Source organism: Fusarium venenatum (assembly GCF_020744135.1).
Source record: "Fusarium venenatum strain MPI-CAGE-CH-0201 chromosome Unknown EDB82scaffold_1, whole genome shotgun sequence".
In the NCBI taxonomy this organism is placed as follows: Eukaryota; Fungi; Ascomycota; class Sordariomycetes; order Hypocreales; family Nectriaceae; genus Fusarium; species Fusarium venenatum.
Window position 1 is genome coordinate 8,767,783 of NW_027072129.1, and position 14,376 is coordinate 8,782,158.

Consider the following 14,376-nt stretch of genomic DNA (forward strand, 5'->3'; position numbering starts at 1 on the left):
TTAATCGTTTGAGGGCGAGTTAGGAGAGCTGTTGTTGCATTGTTAGTTTGCTGCACATGCTGCAATAAAGTAGACAAAACTTACTATTGGTTTCCAGACGTTCCCGGGCCCGGCGTGCGGGGAGAGAAAGCAGGCGATGTAGGGGAGTAGCTTGGGCTGGTAGGCGACTGCTGGGTCGTAGGACTCCTCTGGAAGGTTGGACTCGTTGGCGAGTAAGCTTCAGGAGATGTCGGGGACCAAGAGGGAGATGCCGGGGAGTAAGATGGAGAGGTTGGGCCAGCACCATGCACGTTGGGCGACGTCGGGCTGTAGTTGGGGCTGGCTGGCGAGTAGCTGGGAGAAGTGGGAGAGTTGAACTGCGCCGGGGATGTAGGCGAGTAGTGGCGAGGAGACGACGGCGAAGTAGGAGAGTAGCTTGGCGACGTCGGGCTGTAGCTGGGGCTGGCTGGGCTGGTAGGCCGCAACATGGGCGAAGTGGGCGAGAATGATGGCGAAGACGGGCTGAAAGACGGTGATGTCGGTCCATATCGACCTATGCCACCACCATCGATGAGAGGTGAAGTGGGCGAGTATCCCATGTTAGGCGACGTCGGTGAGTAACTGAATGGTGACGTCGGCGAAGTGCTACTGAAGGGACTGGCAGCTCCACGGTTGTACGGGCTCATAGGAGCGGTACCGCCAAAGCCAACGCTACCGCCACCATATACGGTATCGAAGCCAGCAGGCGTGTCCGATCCGGCTCCCTGGATAGGAGAGAAGTTTCCGGCAGCAGGAGAGCTCATGCTCAGGTAACCTGAATCCGCCATAGGAGAACCAGTATCGTAAGGAGTAGCAGCTCCCTCAATATCTCCGCTCTTCGTAGGCATGCCTGCCATCAAGCCCATGCGAGAGTTGTCCGAGATAACAGTCTCGAGCATCTTGGGATCCAAGAGAACGTCAAAGTTACCAGTGCCCATTGGGGCCATCTGTCCAAGCATGACGTTTTCAGAGATACCGCGGCAGTCATCCAATTCACCTGTCGCCGCAGCTTCAAGCAGGATTTCCACCGTTTCCTCGAACGAACAACGCATCAGAGCACCAGTATCAGCTCGGTTGATTCCGTGACGGGTGACGGCAGAGATGATACCTCTGTACGTCATCACGTCCACAAGAAGAGCGATATGTCGATGGTTGACGTAAGAACCATCAAAGGCCAACACGTTGGTCAACTCCTTTGCCAGAGCCGAACGAGCAGCTTCGATACCAAACACCTCTACAATCTGATAAAGATCGTTGGTATATGTTCGAGACGCATCAACACCATCCACAGCCAACACTTCGCGGAGAGCAGTACCACTGGTATCCAAGTACCATTGTGTGCAACGAGGGTCGTCCTTGATGGCGAGCAACGCTCCGTCTTTGTCTTCGGTAAGTCTGGTTCCCTTTGTCAAGAAAGCACGCTCAATACCAGGGACACCACGGAGAGTAAGCGTGTCCAAAAGATGGGCTTCCAAGCGCTTTAGCATGACGTCGTCTTCCATTCGGCCACCGTCGCCATCATCATCCTTATCGCCAGTATGAATGGTTCGGATACGGATAACTTGCTCATCAGCGTTGTTGTCACTGAAGATGACCGCCAGATCAGTGGGGTACTCCTCTTTGATGCGTTGAGCAACATCGTCAATCTTGATCTCCTTGTCAAGGAGCTTCTGTCGGTCGAGAGTAATACGTAGAAGCCATCGCGACTGGTTTGCAGTGGGATCAACGCTTTCATCGGGAATCATGTAATAAGACTCGACCATATCCAAATCCTCAGGAATATTTGTCTCAGTAATGTTGGGATCATAGTAGATCTCAGTGACTGAAGTAACAGAGCGGAGGTTGGTGTATTCGACCATACTTCGCAGCTTTTTGGCTTGTTCCTGCTTCGCAAGAGGCGTGTTGAGGTACACCGCCATACTGGGAGTCTTAATGTTCTTGGCCAAGTTGAGAATTTCCTTGAGACGAGGCACACCCAGGGTGACGTTCTTAGAAGACACACCAGCGAAATGGAAAGTGTTCAGTGTCATCTGAGTGGCAGGCTCACCAATGGACTGGGCAGCCAAAACACCAACCATTTCGCCAGGGTTAACAAAAGCACGATCCCATCTGTTCTGCAGTTCACCCAGAATATGGTCGAAAGCCAATCTGTTCAGTCGGTGCTCCTTGACGACTTCCTTGAAAGCAAGTCGAGAACGCAACAGTCCCTTGAAGAGAATGGAGGCGTTCGCGTCAGCCTCCAACGAGATTGGGTCGGTTCCACGGACAATCTTCATGTTTTCCAACATGTTCTGCACTGCTGGGATAACATCGGAAGGTCGCAAGTTGCTTCGGTCGTTGGCCTTCACATTGAAAACACGCTTCGCTGACTCGATGATGCGAGTAATGTTCAATGGTAGCTGCATCATTTCCTCATTGCCCTTCGACCTGTTGATGTCTCGGATCCGGGTGCGATCATGCACCAGTCTCTCCCATTCCTCATCAAGGAGGGCCATGGAAGGCCTGTCACCAGTCAACTCGTTGCCAAATTCGTAATCATGCTTGAACCAATCGGGGGGGTTGGCAAGATCCAACCTGTACTTCTTCTCGAAAGCAGTATTTGACATGTTCAGAATTCCCAGCTTCTGCTTCTCGATGATCATAGCATCAAGACCGTCCTCGCCGTAAAGGAATTGAACAATGTCGCCTAGAGAGTTGCGAACAGTACCATCGTAGCGTGCAGAAAGGTCCTCAAGAGCCTTGACCAATCGTCGCTGAATGTAACCAGTTTCAGCAGTCTTGACCGCAGTATCAATAAGACCTTCTCGACCAGCCATGGCGTGGAAGAAAAACTCGCTAGGGGTCAGGCCACGAAGGTAAGAGTTCTCGACGAAACCACGAGCTTCGGGAGAGTAATCATCCTTGGTGAAGTGAGGCAGAGTACGGTACTTGAAACCGAAAGGAATGCGCTTTCCTTCGACAATTTGCTGACCGACAAGCGCAGTCATCTGTGAAATGTTGATAGACGAACCCTTGGAACCTGAAGAGGCCATTGTGACGGCGTTGTTGGAATCCTTCAAACTCTTCTGTGTTGTGGTACCAGCCTTGTCACGGGCCTGGTTGAGAGCCATAGAGACCTTGTTTTCGAAAGTCGCTCGGACGTTCATACCTGGCAGAGCCTCAAGCTCGTTGGCAGTAGCCATCGCCGTCAAGCGGGCGACCTCGGCCTTCTCCTCGTCGATGTGCACCTGAACCTTGGCAATTGTCGCCGCATCGGGAATCGTGTCACCGATACCGATACTGTGACCGTTTTGCAGAAGCCAGTAAGTGACAACTTGCTGCACTCCGTTCAGGAAAGCCATGGCACCCTCAGGTCCCAATTCATTGTAGCTGATATGCACAATACCGCCAGCAGAAGCACCAACACTCTTCTTGGTAAGAAGACCATACATCAATTGACCAGCCTGAATCAAAAGGCCCTCGTCCTTAAGAGGGGCACTTTCGCCAGAGTCGGTACCATTGAAAAGGCTAACCTCCTTGGGGATAACCATACTGATGAGCTGCTTACCAGTCCAGCGAGGTCGGGGCTTGTAAATAGCTGGCTGAGGAATAACACCATCCCAATTAGGGACCCAGAGCATACAGTTCATGATCTGCTCCTTGGTGAGGAAAACATCTCGACGACACAGCTTGTATGCTCCAGCGAGAGAGTCCTGAACGATACCCATAAGGGGACCGTTCTTCTGAGGAGACACGATGTTGAGAGGGACTAGACAAAGCTCCTTGACTTCGGCACGTGTCTCTTCACTCTGCGGGACGTGAAGGTTCATCTCGTCACCATCGAAATCGGCGTTGTAGGGGGAAGTGACAGACAGGTTGAGACGGAATGTGGAGTAAGGCATAACACGGACACGATGACCCATCATAGACTCCTTGTGCAAAGACGGTTGACGGTTGAAGATGATGTAATCACCAGTCATCAGATGACGCTCTACCTTCCATCCATACTCCAGTGAGATAGCTCCAGCACGTCGGTGGTGTCGTAAGTCAATTCGAGAACCATCCGGTCGAACAACGTACTGGGCACCGGGGTGTTCGTTGGGTCCGTTCTCGACCAGTTGGTGCAGCTTCTCAATGTTGTAAGGAGTGACCGTCTCGGGATAAGTGAGAGTCCTGGCAATGCTGCGAGGCACACCGACCTCGTGGAGAGAAAGGTTGGCATCACCAGTAATGACAGTACGTGCAGAAAAATCGACACGCTTACCCATCAAGTTACCTCGGAGACGGCCTTCCTTACCCTTTAGACGGGCTCGAATAGCCTTGACGGGTCGACCGCTCTTTTGCAGAGCACGAGGTTGGCCAGCAATATCGTTATCCATATATGTGGCAACGTGGTATTGCAGTAGCTCCTCAAAATCTCGAGCAATGTGCTGGGGCGATCCCTCGCGGATAGCCTGCTTCACGTTTCCGTTGGCGCGAATGATATCACCCAGCTTGTAGGTCAAATCATCTTCGTTGCGCATACCAGTTCCAGTGCCGTCCATAGAAATACTGGGACGAACAGGAGGTGGTGGTACGGGTAGGACGGTGAGAACCATCCATTCAGGACGAGCGTAATCCGAGTTGAGGCCCATGTTGACTAGATCGTCCTCAGTAATCCTTTTCAAGATGCTGTGAGCTGTCTCGGGTGTGATAGGTGTTGTCTCCTTCTTCTTCGTCTTGTGGCCATCTTCGTCAACTGTAATTTCGAAAGCGGCCTTGAGTTGCAGAGCACCTTGCCGAACAGCGGGCTGAACGTTACCACAGCCACCGTGGCCTTCCACGGGACCAGTCTTGAGCGTCGCGGCGAATTCGTCGTCTTTTTGTTTCGGCTCGTCGTTTTCACATCGCTTCTTCTTCTTGCAAGTTTCCCAAACTCGATGGAATCGGACTTTAGGATCTCGAGTGTTGATGGCTGCAACGAACTCGGGATCTCTCTGAGTAGGAGGTTAGCGTACAAAGGTCAAATAGCGTCATACAGTAGTGAGACGAACAGTATCGGCTAGCACTTTGCTACAGTTGTGGCAAACAATCTCCAGAATCTTCTTGACTTTCTTGATAAATCCAGGATGGTAGACAGGCTTGGCCAGCTCGATGTGACCAAAGTGACCGGGACACTCGCCCATGGCTTGTGTGCAGGTCTTGCATCGGAATGATCTATCGATTGAGCCTAGAAGCAGGTCGTTGAGACCACCATCACGAGGCTTGGTCTTGTTCTCGTCCATTGTCTCGGGGTAAACGATGTGGCAGACACTCATATTCTTGATCTCCTCAGGGGACATCAAACCGAATTGAATCTCTTCCACTGTCTTGAGCGGAGCGCTCGAGTGGGTGAAGTAGAGGTTGGCCATGGTGGCGATTGGTGATTGTTCTGACGTGGAGTAGAAAGGAGCGAGAAGCGAGAGTAGAGGTGTGGAAGCGCGCCAGAACGTAAATAAACGCGAAAAGGCTGAAGAAAAGTGCAAAAGTTTGCGATTAAGTAAGTTGTTAAAAGCGCAAGGCTGAAAATTTCGATGATATATGCACTCAAATGCGATTGCTGGATAGCGATGAACCGCAACGCCTGTCCTGGCCAACCGGGCCTAGGTGAACCTCAGGCTGGTCTCCCCCGTCGCCGCCACCTCGTAAGTCGCAGAAACTCGAAAAATCGCGGTCGGCGATGTCGTCAATCGGTCGATGTCGGTCGATGAGCTGTTTCAATAAGTTGCGCGCGATGCCCGACGCGCGATGTGATGACTTTGTGTTGTAGGCAAAGTTTGTCGTGGTTAAAGCGAGAAGTCGGGGGAAGCCTGAAAGAATCTGGACTTGAGAGCGGCTGGCAGCAGGTTACGCGCTAAGCCCTTTTGGGACTGTCTGGAGCTTTATGTGTTGCCTGAGGCTTGCTCAAAAGCTTGTACAGGGACTTTCACTGCACGTTCTCACGTGCTGACTAAAGCACTTTTGCACAGAGCTCCGGTGCACAGTCGCGTTTTTTAATGAGGCTATCAAGTACCTATACTTTTGCCCCTATGAATAATGGATCCAATCACGCCCTCTGACGTTAGAGATCCGGCAGTGACTCAGGCGAAACACCTCCAATTGTTCATGCTCTGTAAGGGGCAAAAGAAACTCCCGCTGTGATAAGAAATAAAATATAGATCAATCTATGAAGTTGATGTTTAGCTGCCAAGCTTTATTTCATTGTCAGAGATCGCTACTAGAGACCATGTCCTTGAAGAAAGTATCATAAACTTAATCGCAGGTACTACATCAGTAAAGTCTCATGATAAGTTCTTCTCCATTAAGGCATTCCTCTCCAATTGTTCCACGCCAGGCCCGAGCACTATTTTCTATTAATAAGGGAGTTTCAAAATGCATTAAACACTGTTACTACCACGCCACCACTCGTTTTGTTTTATCTCTTTGTTGGGATGGAAATTGTCAATTGCTCTGTTAGGAGCTATCCCTATCCCGTGCAGCTCTAGCTCCTAGCAACGCATTGCGACAAAGGCCACTTTGTTCTCTGTTAGTAAGTACAGACGACTAACGCTTCCGCCCTCTTCTGCTGGCCGTGCTTTTCTTGACGGGTGGTTTCTCCTCCAAATCACTTTGACCCTCCCCAGGACTCCTACGTCTCATGGTGCCGGTGGATACAGCGATGAATTCATCCTCACTATCGCTCTCGCCGAGATTAAACAGAATCGGCATCCGGAAACTTTCGTCTTCGTCCAGAGTTTTGGATGGATCGACCGTCAAGACATCCACTTCTTCGTCCTCCGCATCCAATCGCCGTCTGTGGATTTCTTCTTGCGCGTAAATATCAAACTCGTCCTCCCGCTCGATGTACTCGACATTTTCTTCCACTTCAGCAAAATCTGGTGCCAAAGCCGACCATTTTTGTGGACTCACCACGGACCATATGTATATGCGACCGGTTTCCAAACCACAAGCGGCCAAGAGCGCACGGGTTGGGTGCCACTCTATCACTCCTTGCTCTTCTTTTGGGTCCTTAAGCATGCATACGAGACTACCGTGGTTACGCTCCCAAACGTACAGCTCGTGGTTGTTGTACGTCGAGGCTGCTACGTATTCGCCAGTAGCACTAAATGTGACATGATTCCATGACAATCTGTTGACGACGTCCTGAAATTTGTGCTCCAACGGTACTTGTAACGTGTCGAGGTCGAGGTTTTCCGCTAGCAAGTTAGGCACGCGGAGTGTGCGAATAATTCTGTCTTGTGAATTAACAAGCAGCTCGCGGCCCGACACCGTCATTCTCATGGTCGTGATGACTCCCGAGCATATCTTGTCAGAGTATATAATTTCGTAGGTTTTTGCGTCGACAATATTTAGTTTTCCTTTGTTCGTGCCAGCAAGGATGTGATCTCCAGTTGTGCTCCAGACCGCACAGGTTGTCATCTGTTTGGCATCTTCCTTTGCTTGTTTCTCGCGTAACGCAGAGTCATCGGTATTCGGTCGCTTCGGTGCGGATGGTAAGATGTGTTTTACATCGACGGGGTCGGTAATGTCGACGAGGACGGGCTGCTCTTCAAAGAGTGCTGCGACGAATTGAAGGCTGGCGCATGTTAGCTGAGCTGTCTAGACTGGTCGCATTTGTCTTACTGGTTCCACGGATGGAGCTCAGCCATGTATACGGGCGCGCGAAAGCGAACTTCGCGCAGGCGTTTGCCATCCTGGAGGTCCCATAGGATAGCTTTCCACCCTTGGCAGGTTGTGAGAAGATACTGTCCACATCGCGACCAGCTCAGAAATGTGATGCTCTTATTGTGACCTCTCAGTTTTATGGCTACTCCCATAGTATCGAGATCCCACACCACAACTGTTCCATCGACTCGGCCGGATGCTAGGTAATCTCCCTGGCGGTTGAAGCGCAATGTTGTCGCATGTCCCGACCGGATGGTATTCGTGATGTTCTCGGGGTAATCCTGGAGGAGATAATCGTCTGAGAGTAACAAATTCATTTTGGCGCAACTATTAAAGATAGCATTAAAACACTATCATAAATGAAAATGCCGTAATTAAATAAGTGTTTGTGTAGGACTAGAATTTGGCTTCAGTCATGCTTCTTGGGTGGATGTTGATTGATCTGCAAGGCTGCGATAGCCCCACCTTCCATCACTCCAGGTGTGCAAGCAACAAATGTGGCTGATGTATGCAAATAAGACCATCGCACCCCTCTGTGGTACCGAGTCTCTCTCCACTACGGACGCTCAAGTTGTACTAACATTTCTCACAAAGCCCCTCTGATTCATACCTAAATATCAGTCACCAGCAAAGTGCAGGTTCTGCGCCAACATCAATTTCACTGTTGGCTTCGCACTGATTAGATCACAAAGATGGCGAACTCCAAGTGAGTTTTGGGAGCCACGCATCGGCTTGTTACATGTATCTAATCATTTGCAAGATTCGAGTATGTCCGTAATTTCGAGACGACAGATGCTTTAATGCCCAACACATGGATTGTGGTTCGCATCGATGGCAGGGGCTTCACCAAGTAAACACCCCGTTGAACAGTGGGAATCAGACTGACTCTGTTGAGAATGTGTGCAAAGTATGCTTTTGAGAAGCCAAATGATCGTCGAGCCTTGGATCTCATGAACACTGCTGCCAAAGCAGTTGTGACTGAACTTCCAGATATCACTATCGCGTATGGCGTCAGTGACGAGTACAGGTTCGTTGGACTGGATATGCAAAATATGTCTCGTAATAACAAGCCCACTAGTTTCGTCTTTCACAAAGCATGCACTTTGTTTGAGCGAAGAGCCAGGTACATATTTATTCTCCCCTCGACTCAACCCTCGACTTACCGTGTCTCAGTAAACTTGTCAGCACTGTTGTATCTACCTTCACTGCCAACTACGTATATTCTTGGTCCATTCACTTCCCGGATACCCCCTTGTCGCCTCCGCTGCCATCCTTTGACGGGAGAGCAGTGTGTTACCCAAGCGTGCAAAATCTCCGCGATTACATGAGTTGGCGGCAAGTTGATTGTGAGTATTCCAAAGTATGCCAGTATGGGTTTCAGTGCTAACAAGCAAGGTCACATCAACAATCTTTACAACACCAGTTTCTGGTCATTGATTCAGGTCAAGGGCCTTGACAACAAGGAGGCTGAAAAGAGGCTAGCTGTAAGTCGCAAGTGTTTCTAGACACCCAACATTCTGACACATTACAGGGAACATACGCAGCAGACAAGAACGAAATTCTCTTCTCGGAATGCTCCATCAACTACAACAACGAGCCGGAGATTTACAAGAAGGGTAGCGTCATCTTCCGCGATGTATGTATTCCCATTCTCGTGCCAAAAACGCCCACTAATTCAGACAGTACGAACTCGTTGACCCAAGCTCTCACAATATCACGCAGACCATCGACTCCCAGGCAGAGCCAACTCAACAATCCAAGACACAAAAAGACAAGGACAAGAAGAGTCGCGCAAAGGCTCGCGTGGTTGTGGAGCACGTGGACATTATCAAGGACGATTTCTGGGATCGAAGACCATGGCTTCTTTCAAACAAGCCAGGAAAGATTCCGAAACAGACGTAAAATATACATCTATGGGGTATCATCCAAAAAAAATCCCATTTAACCTCAACTCCATGAACATGTTCTCGCTGTATATGCCATTAAACCCCGTTTTTTCTTTGTGATCCTCTATTTTCCAGCCTCTTTTGCTCTTTGCCTTCTCTTTTCTTCTTTCTTTGCCCGTCGCCTTCGCTTCTCCTCGTCTGCGTCGCTTGATTCGGCTGATGACTTGGACGACTTGGATGACTTGGAAGATTTCTTTGACTTCTTCAGCTCTCGGCGCGCAGCCTTCGCGGCTCTCTTTGCTGCACGCTCCTCTTTGCGCTTCTTCTTTTCTTCTTTTCGTACTCTCTTTTCTTCCTTGGTCTCTTTTCGAGGCTTGTCCTTGTCGGATTTACTCGAGTCCTTCTGATCGCTGGAATCCGTATCCGACGACTCTGCACTTGAGTCATTGAGGTTGAGTCTGTCTATTGTTCCCTCGAGGAACCCGCCTCGGACAAAGGTTGAGTAGACAGAGTATCTTCCGAGGTTCTTGTCGATAACGTTGAGCTTGCCGGTGGTGAGAGTCTGTACCACCTTTCCCTTTTTAGAAGTGTCGATGCCTTTAAGTTGCTCGTCGAAGGCATTCATCCACCATTGATCACTGGTAAAGTGTTGTTTTTGGCCCAGTCCTTTAGTATTGTCTTTGCGATTCAAGAGTAGAGGTTTCGCGAGTCCGATCGAGTCGTCGGTCTTGTGGAGGGAGTGGCCAGTACCTCTCCAACCTTGGGAGGATAGCAGCGCATGTGCATCCATCTTTTTTTTATTAAGAGACCCTTCTAGTAATTAGGTAGGGGTCGTCGCAGTCCCAAGTTAGGTAGTTAAAGAAAGTGCTGAACAAATGCCGAAGTGTTGAAGAACACGGACAGTTTCGAGAGTTGCGACTGGGATTTTTTTTAGCGGGGCTGGCTTATCGGACCCCTGATAATCTTATCGGGTCTAGGCCAATTTTCCATGATGCTACCCTGGAGTTAAGTATTACAATTGTTTGGAGGCATACATCATGTATCTATATCATATATTACGTTGTGTAGTATCGTCAATGGTTTTGCTGTTTCAAATTGGATATTTATCCATAAATCACTTAATATACAAGTATGACTTTGTTGTCAAACTTGAGTCATTCACATAGCGCCTCACAGTTACCCCATCTTCTTTGCCTTGGAATATCTTACTCAAGATGAGATAGAAGAACTTTTATTGTCCCCCCTTGCACGACGCATACCTCCGATTATCAAAACAGACCCTGATTCTCGAGCGTTCATTAACTCAGTTCATATGTAATGATCACAACTCAAGATAACGCATTCAGTAAGGTTGTATTTCTGGTTCCTAGCACCTGTGTCAATGACGTTGGATCTGCAAGCCTCCATTGATCGAACGGAGCTCAAGACGCCACAACTGTTTTAAGATACCTTAACAACAAATGGCATTTAAAACTCGTGCCTGGAACATTTAGACTGCACTTCTTATTTACTTGCTACTCTCATTGTTGCAATCTTATCGATGTGCTGCACGTGACAGAGGCTCAGCACTTGTCAGCTCCAGCGATTACATCACACGCTGTAACCATCGACCCCCCAACAACCAACGATCCACTTGTACCTTACACCAAGACTTCAGGTCGGCTCAGCTTTAAGCCTATGGGCTTCCTTACTTCAACACACAACACTACCTAAAAGTCCGCCTAGGTTGAGGTTGAGGTATTCTTAGGTGGTTGTGCACATTCACGGACTAGCTTGAGGATATGCTCCCTCTTGACATCACATATCCATTCCTGCTATAAGACCAGCTGTCCCCACTAAGACGACGTCCGGTAGCTACCATCAACAACAAAATTGCCATATTATTAGCGATTGTGTCTGTAACAAACATACCGCCAACATGGCGCCAACATGCTCGGACCCTCGCCAAATCGTTATCACTCTCAACCCCGCACGGCGTCAAGCTCTGCTGAAACTCGTTGATGAGATCACCTCTTACATGATAGATCAACTCCAGGCATCTGACGAAGAGCTGGGTCCTGTTCTATCAACCCCTCGGGATGAAGGTGGACCTTCGACACCCAGGGATGAAGGCAGATCGTCAACACCAAAGAATGACGACTTCTACAAGCGGGCTCAAGAGCAAGAGCAACAGCCAAAGAAGCCGTCAGCACAGGCACTGCGCATCCAAAAAGCTGCCATCAAGCATATGAAGGGATGGAAAAACGAGTTCATGCCGAAACTTGAAGAGATTGTTCGTGTCAAGGATGACTACAAGATCCAGGACGAGAGACGCAAACACCAAGAAGCTGCCGAAAAGAAGAGGCTTGATACACCAGAGGAGGGTGAAAATCTTATCAATTTCGGTGAAGTAAAGGTCGACAAATCTGCAGATATTGCTTCTCTCCAGTCCTTGTACCACCCAATCCCGACAAGATTGACTACCATCCCCGCTGCTGATAGGCGGGAGGCCGTCTCATGCATCTTGCTGCTCCTTCTGTCCACGGGCAAGTATTCTGCCCATACCCGAGCGCTGGCGTTGTACCTTGCTTCATCCCTGGAGCTTCCCCAGACTTTCATCATTAAGGAAGAGATGGAAATTGCAAAGACTCTTCTGGAATCTTCCAAGGATCAGGACAAACAGCAGGAAGTCATGTCTGCCGAAGCCGAAGCATCCAAGCGCCGAGAGGAGAACAAGTTTAGTAGGTTCTGGAAAGTAGGCCTTGCATCTGTCGCTGGAGCAGCTGTTATAGGTGTCACCGGAGGGCTGGCAGCTCCATTGGTTGCAGGCGCTGTTGGTAGCATCCTTGGTGGTGTAGGTCTAGGAGGTGTCGCGAGCTTCCTGGGTATCTTTTGGATGAACGGTGCCCTTGTGGGTGCTCTGTTCGGCGCCTACGGTGGAAAAATGACGGTATGTTACCATATACTTTCTTGGTCTCGCTAGCTAACACGAACCAGGGTGAAATGATGGACAAATATGCTAAGGAGATTGAAGACTTCTGCTTTATACCTCTCAAGGGAGTATGGGGTGAGATATTCAACGCTGAACAGGATCAAGCACAAGCACAAGAGCGGCGCCTTAGAGTTACGATTGGAATCAACGGCTGGCTGCGTGACGAGGATGATGTAACCAAACCCTGGCGTGTTCTCGGTGACGATTCTGAGGTGTTTGCCCTGCGTTACGAAATGAAGTCTCTCATCGCTCTTGGACATGCGCTTCGAACTATGGTCGAGTCTTTCGCTTGGAAGAAGGTCAAGATGGAGATTCTGAAGCGTACCGTTTTTGCCACGCTTCTTGCTGCACTTTGGCCTATTCAGCTGCTCGCTGTCGCTTCTAACGTTGACAACCCCTTTGGCCATGCTCACAACCGATCTCGAAAGGCAGGACAGCTTCTTGCTGATGCTCTTATCAACAAGGTCCAAGGAGAACGCCCTGTAACACTGATTGGATATTCTCTAGGTGCCACATCGATCCATGCTTGTTTACAGTCTCTTGCCGAGCGACAAGCCTTTGGTCTCATTGATTCTGTTGTCATTATTGGCGCTCCTGCTCCCTCTGCATCCCCTCACTGGCGTACCCTTCGCACCGTTGTCTCGGGAAAGATTTTCAACGTATACTCGGAGAATGATTTGATCCTTGGTTTTGTGTATCGTGCTCATAGCCTCTCCATGGGTGTTTCTGGCTTGCAAAACATCCAAGAGGTCGATGGTATTCAGAACCTTGACCTAAGTGACACGGTCTCTGGACATCTTCGATATCCCGACATTATCGGTGAAATCCTCAATAAGTGCGGTTTTGTTGGCATCAAGGCTACTTCGGAAATCGAAAAGGACGAGCTCATTCTTATGAAGGATCGTCATGCTGAGGGAGAGTTGATTGACTTTGAAGGAACAGCGTTGGAGGGACAAGAGAAGCCTCAGTCGCCCAGTCAAGAGCAGATCGAGAGAGATCTCCATGGGCTCAACATTTCCCCCCCGGCACTCGTCTCACCTTCACAGCCTCCAGGTCACGAACAGCAGCAGAAGGTGTCTGATTCTGAAAACCCACCCCTTCCCCGACGTCCTGTCGCTAAGGACAAAGACGAAGGTCCAGAACTTCCTCGTCGCCCTGTAGCAAGCGAAAAGAAGTCAGGAGAAAAATCCGAAGAATCCACGCCACCATTACCTCGACGCCCTACCGAACCTCAGCATGAAGACAGACCTGCCATTCCTCGCCGACCTGTCGAAGCTGGACAAGAGGAAAACCCTCCTCTGCCTACACGACCTATTGAATCCTCGCACGATACACATCAGCAACGACCCTTGACACCTGATTCGAATGCCAGTGATGACGAAGAGTATACTCATATTGCCATGGTCAGCTATGATAGTGATCACAGTACGAAATAAGAGTAATAGAAAGTTGTGTCAGAGTTGAGGGGAATGTAAGCGAACAGAAGCTCAGATGGAACTGTAAGAGCTATAGAGCTAGATGTTGAAATCCATACACCTGATTACATATAGCGATGCATTTCAGGACTCCTCTTTGGAGCTGAGGATTTTCCCTTGACGACCCATAGAAGGAAGCCCTTTTCTTGATATCCACTCTTCAGCTGATATCTTTCTCGCAGATGAAGCCCAAGACTCAGACATGTCCCGAGAAGAGGCGGCACCATAATAACTCGTAACCATGTCTGAGATCCTTGGTTCATAACATATATGATTGATCATCTTATTATTTTCTTTTGTTGAATAGTACAAACTGCCTGCTCGTCTGCCTGCTCGTCTGCCTGCTCGTCTGCCTAATTAACGA

At 49.3% G+C, this 14,376-nt stretch overlaps 5 protein-coding genes across 5 annotated transcripts; 2 read left to right on the forward strand and 3 right to left on the reverse strand.

The window, feature by feature from the left end:
- Positions 1-5,387, reverse strand: EDB82DRAFT_420930 (uncharacterized protein; the record flags this gene model as incomplete). The annotated part of the gene is made up of 3 exons (XM_025726611.1): positions 1-28; positions 85-4,973; positions 5,031-5,387. 3 exons carry the CDS (start codon positions 5,385-5,387, stop codon positions 1-3), a joined length of 5,274 nt encoding a protein of 1,757 aa, XP_025588353.1.
- A 1,171-nt stretch (positions 5,388-6,558) lies between these two features.
- Positions 6,559-7,997, reverse strand: EDB82DRAFT_424571 (WD40-repeat-containing domain protein; the record flags this gene model as incomplete). Its single annotated transcript, XM_025726600.1, has 2 exons — positions 6,559-7,591; positions 7,639-7,997. 2 exons carry the CDS (start codon positions 7,995-7,997, stop codon positions 6,559-6,561), a joined length of 1,392 nt encoding a protein of 463 aa, XP_025588352.1.
- A 579-nt stretch (positions 7,998-8,576) lies between these two features.
- Positions 8,577-9,582, forward strand: EDB82DRAFT_472363 (Thg1 C terminal domain-containing protein; the record flags this gene model as incomplete). Its single annotated transcript, XM_065607977.1, has 5 exons — positions 8,577-8,803; positions 8,854-9,026; positions 9,076-9,164; positions 9,212-9,316; positions 9,364-9,582. 5 exons carry the CDS (start codon positions 8,577-8,579, stop codon positions 9,580-9,582), a joined length of 813 nt encoding a protein of 270 aa, XP_065465851.1.
- On the reverse strand, positions 9,380-10,622 carry EDB82DRAFT_91285 (uncharacterized protein). Its single transcript, XM_025726578.2, has one exon. The coding sequence runs from the start codon at positions 10,354-10,356 to the stop codon at positions 9,691-9,693; it is 666 nt and encodes a 221-aa protein (XP_025588350.1). The 5' UTR covers positions 10,357-10,622; the 3' UTR covers positions 9,380-9,690.
- An 862-nt stretch (positions 10,623-11,484) lies between these two features.
- EDB82DRAFT_521640 (uncharacterized protein) lies at positions 11,485-13,973 on the forward strand (the record flags this gene model as incomplete). Its single annotated transcript, XM_025726567.1, has 2 exons — positions 11,485-12,495; positions 12,543-13,973. The coding sequence occupies 2 exons, from the start codon at positions 11,485-11,487 to the stop codon at positions 13,971-13,973; spliced, it is 2,442 nt and encodes an 813-aa protein (XP_025588349.1).
- Positions 13,974-14,376: the final 403 nt, after the last annotated feature.